At 46.1% G+C, this 8,577-nt stretch overlaps 1 protein-coding gene across 1 annotated transcript; it reads left to right on the top strand.

Annotated features, from left to right (window-relative positions):
• The first annotated feature begins 557 nt into the window (after positions 1 to 557).
• LOC136099231 (small basic protein 1-like) lies at positions 558 to 1,188 on the top strand. Its single transcript, XM_065833193.1, has 2 exons — positions 558 to 615; positions 1,058 to 1,188. Exons 1-2 carry the CDS (start codon positions 558 to 560, stop codon positions 1,186 to 1,188), a joined length of 189 nt encoding a protein of 62 aa, XP_065689265.1.
• Positions 1,189 to 8,577: the final 7,389 nt, after the last annotated feature.

The raw sequence follows: 8,577 nt of genomic DNA, 5'->3' as shown, positions 1-8,577 counted from the left end.
GACCTGCAAGCAACCTCACTTCCAATGCACTGGTGAGGGGTGGGTGCACCCTGAAAACTATTCCCTGTGATGGATCTGATGCCCCAGTCTTGTCCCTTGTGTCCATGCCTTGCAGACAGTGTCCAGAGCTCAGGGTCCCCAGACTGAATTCCTGCCCCTCTGTTGAGCAGCTCTGTGCCAACAGCCCCAGCTGGCGCTGTGTTGAGCAGAGCTGAGCCTGGCGGCTCCGCAGTGGAGTCCTGGCAGCCGGATCTGGGGGAGGTGACTTGTCCCCGCGTGTCCGGGTTGCTGAAAGCGGCCGGCAAGCGGCGAGGAGAAGCCCACTGGAGCATGGACCTGGCTGCCAGGAGCCTTTGTGAGTGGGACCAGCGGGTCGGGGTGACATTGCACACACTGGCAAGCAAACAGCATCTCTTTGGAGATGGATTTGCTCGAGTTTCTCCTGCTGCCATGCCGCTCATGGCAGGAGTCCATCTATAAAACCCAAGGTCCCCCACTGTTGCAATCTGAGACCCACTCTGCTCGTGGTGTGCTGAGGTCTCCGCTGTCCTCCAAGCATGAGGGTGATCTGCATGGTCTTTGCTGTGCTCCTGCTTTACTCCTTGGCCACCGTAGGTAAGACAGCAACACGTGGGGTGCAGAAAGCTGGGCTGACCCCAAGGCTGGGAGTACGAGTGCCTTGGGGTGGAGGGAGGTGTTTCATCTCACCCAGCTTTGGCAGTGCAGATCAGCTCCCTGCAGCTGGCTCTGGCTGGTGATTTACCCACTCTGGTTTGCACAGTTGATTCAAGATGAGACGAATGCTACAGTGCAAACACCCACCTCTCCTGTTCGTGCAAAGGGATCTTGCCAGCAAGCTGCAGTGATGACAAAGTTAGATAGAAGACCAGAAGTCACCCAGCTCAATGGGGACAGAAAACATGGGTCCCATCCTACATGGGTTTAAATCTGTCAGTACCACCCTGCAGTCAGCAAGGAGATAACTTTGGGGGGTTCTGCTGTCCTACGGTGTCTGACATTTTATCTTATAACCCGTCTCTCTCTCCTTCCCTGGCAGGTTACGGGCAGTACAGGGGTGCTTGCCCTGGGTACTGTTCCAACATGTGTGACAAAATGGACGAGTGGGGTTTCAGCCATTCCTGCGGGAAGATGTACTGCTGCATCCCCTTACCCAAAAAGGGAAAATGATGCTGAAAGACTCCAGCCGTGGAGGAAGAGCAGCGCTCACGGTGGGGGCCCCAGTGCTGTGTTCACAGTGTGACAAAGATGGTGTTCACTGCTCTGAAGTAAAGATGGGCAGATAAGCTTTGTGTGTGCTGTGTAGTTCATCCACCTCCCCGGAGGGGAGCACCAGGAGAGGTTCTGCAGCCAGATTTCCCTGTACCCTGATCAGGACGCACCTCTGACAGCCCCACACATTTCAAACAGCTCCAGCACCGTAACACTGAATCATAGAATTGTAGAGTCATAGAATAGTTTGGGTGGGAAGGGACCTTCAAAGGTCATCTAGTACAACCCCCCTGCCATGAACAGGGACATCTTCAACTAGAAGTGACACACTGGAAGATAAAAGGCTTTGGGATTTTCCCATTGCTTCAAAGTAGGGTGATGGCAAAAGGCTGGGAGAAGGCTGATTGCCTAATATTCACAGAATCCCAGAATGTCAGGGGTTGGAAGGGACCTGGAAAGCTCATCCAGTGCAACCCCCCCATGGAGCAGGAACACCCAGCTGAGGTTCCACAGGAAGGTGTCCAGGCGGCTTTGAATGTCTGCAGAGAAGGAGACTCCACAACCTCCCTGGGCAGCCTGGGCCAGGCTCTGACACCCTCACCATGAAGAAGTTTCTTCTCAGATTTAAGTGGAACCTCTTGTGTTCCAGTTTGTACCCATTGCCCCTTGTCCTGTCACTGGTTGTCACCGAGAAGAGCCTGGCTCCATCCTCCTGACACTCACCCTTTCCATATTGATCCCCACGAATGAGTCCCCCCTCAGTCTCTTCTTCTCCAGCTCCAGAGCCCCAGCTCCCTCAGCCTTTCCTCACACGGGAGATGCTCCACTCCCTCCAGCATCTTGGTGGCTGCGCTGGACTCTCTGCAGCAGTTCCCTGTCCTTCTGGAACTGAGGGGCCACAACTGGACACAAGATTCCAGGTGTGGTCTCCCCAGGGCAGAGCAGAGGGGCAGGAGAACCTCTCTGACCTACTGACCACCCCCTTCTAACCCACCCCAGGTACCATTGGCCTTCCTGGCCACAAGGGCCCAGTGCTGGCTCATGCTCACCCTGCTGTCCCCAGGACCCCCAGGTCCCTTTCCCCTACACTGCTCTCTAATAGCTCATTCCCCAACTTACACTGGAACCTGGGGTTGTTCCTACCCAGTTCCTCTCTAGTCCTGGAATAACAGCCTTTGTGATCAAAAAGTTTCCTACCAAAATTAAGGTGTTATTATTGACCAACATTACAAAACATCAGTCAAATATTTGTTCCCATCAACCGTCTTGCCTCCACAGGCAGCCAGTGAGAATCTCTTGGATGCCATTCACAGAGAGGCCTTTGGTTAACACTTTTTCAGCCAAAACATTTGCCTTAAGCAGCCAGTGTCCCTCCTCACTTGCTTCTTCTGAAGATGAATCCATAGCATCTGCAGGATGCTCCACCAATGCAAGAAGAGTTGAGTGGTCCAGCAAGGTTTTGGACACTCCCTGGCTGTCAGGACAGGGAAAATACAGATATATGTTTCCTTCAAGTGCTGTCCACTGTGGAAATGTCATGTGGGTGCACTGATGTTCTGAAAGAGGTAAAAAATGTAACAAAAAGGAATTTAAAAAATAGTATAAGCACAAAGAGCATGTGTATTAAGTGCTAACCATCCTGCCTGCCTTCCTGGCTTCTGTTGTCACTGTAGGGAATATCCAGTGGCAGTGGATGAACCCCTACATTGCAACATGTGCCGCTTCTGGCAGGGTTAGTATTCGGGGAATTGGGGCAGAAGACAACAGGCGATTTCCTTCTGCCTCTTTTTTAGGAAAAAAACCCACATTTTGTGTGTTGAGAGCCTGGGAGCACTGGGTCCCTCTTGGGGATCCCAGGTCCAACATTCTGCTAGTAAAAGAGGTGGGATCTGAGGACGAAGGAAGCCTGTCTCCCCTGTCTCTTTGCTTTACACCCATTTAAAATTCCAGGCTGAAACCCCCAAACCAGGACACATACTTTCCCTCCTGCTTTTTAGTGCAGTTGGAGGATCCTTCTGCTCCCCAGGAGGTGACACAGCTGCAGACGACAGGGGCAGTAACAGGGGGGAACAGTCATTTTCCTAACAACAGAAATTCAAAATAAATCACTGGTGTTGGAAACTTTCTTCAGCTGCAGAAACATTTTGAAGGCTGGAGATGCAGCAGAGCAAGAGACACCACTTCAAAAACCCATTTTGCAGTTCATTCACTTTCACGTGGTTTTTCTTTTCAGTCTCCTCACATCACATTTTCTTTTTTTTTTTTTTCTGGGGGAAAAACGGGAAAGAAACAGCAAAGGATTTTGTTATTGTTGTGCTGTGTTTCCTTTTGCAATTTCTATTATTTTATCAAACTTCCAACCTCATGTGTCTACGCGGTCTTCTCACCAGCACATGGTTGTTTTAGGTGTGTTTTCCTTCTTTCCTATCCTCTTATGCGGGGTCAGGTGAAGCTTGACACATTACTGCTTTGAAGATGGCAGTCTGTGGCCCTTGATGGGCCATCCTGTATCAAGTGTGACATTTCCCTGCTGCCTATGCTGCCCCATCTCAGCCCCTGTGGATTAGGTGTTAACCCTCTGACGCTCAGCATCTCACTGGTTGGGAAAGAGATTTATTCCTCTTGGTACAAATAAAATATCATAAAATATCATAACAGTGTTGTCACAGCTTTAACAGGATACCTCTACCTTTGTTCAGACTTTAAACTGATGAAGTTTTAAAATTTACCAGATTTCACACTTATCGCGTGCCCTAGGGAAAAAATAATGTGTTCAGCCTCCCCTGGCAATCAGAGGAGTTTTGAACAAATACAGAAATTAGCCTTAGGAATAAATTACTGACTGTGGTGCTACAGTGTCTACCGACCAATGGAGGATGCTGCAGAAATTTAACCATCTTTCTGCAAGGGAGAGGTCTATATCTCCTCTCTTCTCTCGCAGCATCCTTCAGTCTGACAAGTACCTGTGGAACCTCAGCTGGGTGTTCCTGCTCCATGGGGGGATTGCACTGGATGAGCTTCCCAGGCCCCTTCCAACCCCTGACATTCTGGGATTCTGTGATCCTGTGAGATAAGAATCATAAGGTTGCAGAGAACATTTCAACCAGCCTTATGTACACACACAATGAAATCCGGGAGGACAGAGGTACTGGTGGTGACATGTACAAAAGAAAAAGGAAAAAGCCAAAATGGCAGGGATTGTGCTCTGGTATCTGGGAAATCAGTGATAACAGACTGGCTCTGTGAGAGAGAAATACTCAGCTGTTGCACCAACAATAGGTGCTTTCTAGGGGTAAACCTTCTTGGCATCACGAAGCTGAAAATCCAATCCAATCCAATCCAATCCAACCCAATCCAATCCAATCCAATCCAACCCAACCCAATCCAATCCAATCCAATCCAATCCAATCCAATCCAATCCAAAAAAGACATCCGATCATATGATATTGCACACATTGAAGGTGCTTGTCGCAGTTTCAGACTTCCAGAAGGATGAGCAAAAAGTCTAAAACAGTAATCCCAACATCCCATTTTTTACAGCATCGCACTCAAAGTTTTGCCACTTGTTGTATGTTGGATGGTGCTCTGGGTATAAAGGTGCAAGATAGGTTGGAAGACAAAGTCCCATCTTCACAGAGTAGAGCTCAGAAACTGCGCCCAGACCTTGTCTTGCAGGGGATTAGTTGCCCTGAAGTGAATTTCTTGGGCAAAGGTGTGAACAGATGTGCAAGAAAAAGAGAAAGCACATCTTCCCTAGTGTGATCAGTCACCATTACTGCTAAAAATATGGTCTCTAATTTAAATCTGTTCATATTATGAATTCTAGCTATGCCAAGTTGCAGATTTATCTCCTGGAAAGCACCTTTTGTTGGAGAAGAAGTTGAATATTTATACCTTACAAAATCAATACTGATAAATTACTGGATTACGGGGTTTTCACCCATTTACAGGGATAAAACACCAGCTACAGGCTCACTAACCTAACAGTAGGAGACAAAGCTGTAACAAGTGATTTCTCAGCACTGCCTTTGGCATGATAAATAACAGAGAAACAGCACTGGGTCATGAATAACATATTGGGCTTGGCTCAAAGTTGTACCCTGGGAGAGCTGCTCTGCAGCAGAGATCATATGGTACTTAAACTCCACATCTTCGCAGGAGCAACAAGGGATGAAAAGGCCACTGCTTTTGTGCTTCATTTTAATAAGGGAGCTACATAAAAATGGGGAAATTGTTAAAAAAAAGACAAAAGGGACAGCTAAAAGAGTTAAATGCTTGCAAATAGATTCTTTGCAAGCACCATGGGAGTTATTTGAGGCCACTATACTGGAGACTCAGAGAAAATGTATGACAACTATTAAAAAAAGCCCTGAGAAAGAGCAAAAGGAAAAGGTCATAGTAGAACAGAGGGATGAGGGAGGTTGTTAGAAAGAAGAAGCTGAAATTGTATCCAAACATGGAAAACAGAAAATAGAATAAACTATGCCTAACAAAGTATAGAACACAAAATGGCGACTCAGTAGAGAACTGCAGGAAGAACTTGCAAAAGGCAAAGAAACCTCTTAAATAAGTCTTTTTTTTTCCCAAACACATCAGGAACGGGAAGTCTGATGAAGAGTGTGTAGGGCAGGAGATGGTCAGAACAGCAAAGCTAATAAAAGTTGTTCTGTGGAAGCTATTCATAAATGAAATATTTGCAGCTGCGTTCACTTTGTGAGAAAGAAGGGACATTCTGTGATCTATTGCTTAACAAAGATTTACTCTGCAAAGATAGGGAGATGTTAATGTTCTGAAATGAAACAAAATAATCCAGAACAAAACGAAACAACCCCAACACACTGGAAGAAAAACACAAAACCTTTAAAGGTCATAGCATCATTTTGGTTAGCAAAGACCCTCAAGATGATCAAGTCAAACCGTTGTCTTGCAGGGTTGTAATCCAGGATTATACCAGTTATAAATATAACAACATAGGAAGAAAAACAAAACAGAAAAAGAGGGAAATCCTGTCCTAAAGAGCTCCTGAAGGAGGCAGCAGAATTGAGGACTGGAGAGATTAGGGTGCAGGAGGCAGGAGTGGGAGGTCACGGGCACTGTTTTGGGGGTCGCTGTAGGGGCTTCAGTGGTGAATTGGATCATAAAAGATCTGGAAAAGAGGTTTGATGGAAGGAGGGCAAAATTTGTTACTGGCGCTCTGCTCTTCAGGGTAATAAATGTGACGGCGGCAGAAGGACGTCGCTGGTTGGAGTGGTTGGGTCGTAAACTGGCTGATGGAATCCAGGGCAGATCGATGCAGAGCGATGCACACAGGAAAAATTAAGCTAATTTTATGTGTCGAATGAATGGTTCTATGTTGGTTATTTCATCACCCAGTAGAGACCGGGAATGAAAGTAATTAGAGAGGAAGAGTGAACAGGGAACAGCATCGTTACGTTGTATTGTTTCATAAATCTTGGGAATTTTGGCCAGAAATTTTGAGACCCTTCATTTGCTCTTTATTTTCTCTGTTTCAGCGAGAAAGATTTTACCTCCACCTAATGGCAGCTAATATCTCCATCCAAGAGAAGGGAAAAGTTGGAGGCACCAAGACCCGTATGTGCCATTCGGAGAGCGACATCTGAGATGTGGTGAACCTCCAGCTTCCCTCTTATTGGGGAAGCATCAAGTAGAAAAAGCCTTGACGGGTTGTTATTTTGTTATTTATACAAACTGCACTCAACCAAAAAGGTCCATGTACCGATTTTAAGCACAAAATCCAGTGCAGACTCTGCCCTGGATGTTGTCTGTGATTATGTGTAGGTATGAGCGATGGAGAAGCAGATGGGCATATTAACACAAATCATCGGACCAGACATTTTCATGATGCCTGGCATTCCTCTTTCTTCCAGGGCAGATGTACTGACTGTCACTACAAGAAAAGACAGATCTTTGAAATGTATAGCGCCAGACAATATGGTAACTCCAGATTTGTGTGGAAAGTGGGGGGTTTTTGCTGCTCTGTGCAGCTTGTTTTCTCTAAAATGTTTCTACAGAACTCATCATATTTCACTGAAAACAAGATACGGAGGAAATCTTACAACCAGGATCTAATCTATTACCACCCCGCAGCTTCCAGAAGCAGGGGCCTGAAAAACACCTTTTCTTTTGGAGCTGCAATTTATGGTGCTCTTTTAACAGGTACTTACCGTAATTTCTCAAGTTACTCCAGCTGCCAGATATGAAAGACCACAAGTTTTTCCCAAAATACCTGTCCTTTCAAGATACGGAACACCACGGAAGCTCTATGTGAAAGGGGTGAATAAAGGACTGCGTTAAAGTGACGTGGTTTTAAATGAAAACCACAGCAATTCAGAATTGCTTCATTATTCTACTCCTGCACATGCTCTACAGTAGTCTACAAATATAAGGGTATCTCTGCTTTGTTGTTAAAAAATGTAATTCATTTTCTAGATTTGTTTGGACCCCTGTGAGCCCCAAGTCTTAAGTCTTTATTATTTTTCTCTTCTTACTAAATTCACTGATCAAAGAAAATGTATTAGAAGGGAAACACAGATGGTGAGTGAGGAAGGGTCCTCTGCTGAAACAATGAGAACTTCTGTGATGGCTTCAGGGTATCAAAACACAAGTTCAAGGCCTGCAAAGCACTTGGGCTCACATACAGCAAGTCAAGTCCTGGGCCAGTGGCATAGAAAACATCCTGAGAGCGACTGTTAACAATGACCTGATTTTACAACATAGGGAACTACGGTTTCTTCAGAATTGGTGAGAAGGTATTTCGACAACCTCAGAGTTCATTGGGAGGCCAGAGCTGATGCTGTTGGAGACATGTTATATTCCCCAAATTGTTCCCCTTCTAGGAACAACTGAATGGGAAAAGTGGGAAAACAAAACGGGCAGTTTGCAGCCCCTTTTCCAGTTGGAAATCTGCTGCAGAGGCTTTGGTGAGGTATTTCTTTTCGAATTTCCATTTATCCATTCCCCACCCAAGATTCACAGAAGTCATAGGAAATGGTGTTGGCTTTATTCAAGCTGGCTATTCATTTACTGGGAGAGAAGTGGCTAGTGTGGGACTATCATGCTTGTGAGTAGCTCCTTCAACACCTTGACCAGCTGCTGATGATTAGAGTGGTCTCTTAATGTTCCCTTTTAGGCTGCTCTATCTACATTTTTCACTTTCACCTATCCCTGCTTTATTTCATTGTGTTCCCTTACAATTCTTGGGTTTCACCAACTCTGTGGCTCTTTCTCCCCACAATTCAAGGACACCTTGAAAAGTACCCAGGGCAGCCATCCATGGATGACTTCAATAGATGCTCTTCCATATGGTCTCAGCAGAGGAGCCTTTGG

Source organism: Patagioenas fasciata, chromosome 3 (genome assembly GCF_037038585.1).
Source record: "Patagioenas fasciata isolate bPatFas1 chromosome 3, bPatFas1.hap1, whole genome shotgun sequence".
Taxonomy (NCBI): domain Eukaryota; kingdom Metazoa; phylum Chordata; class Aves; order Columbiformes; family Columbidae; genus Patagioenas; species Patagioenas fasciata.
Note: the sequence above shows the minus strand (reverse complement) of the source record. Positions and strands in the feature narration are given on the sequence as shown.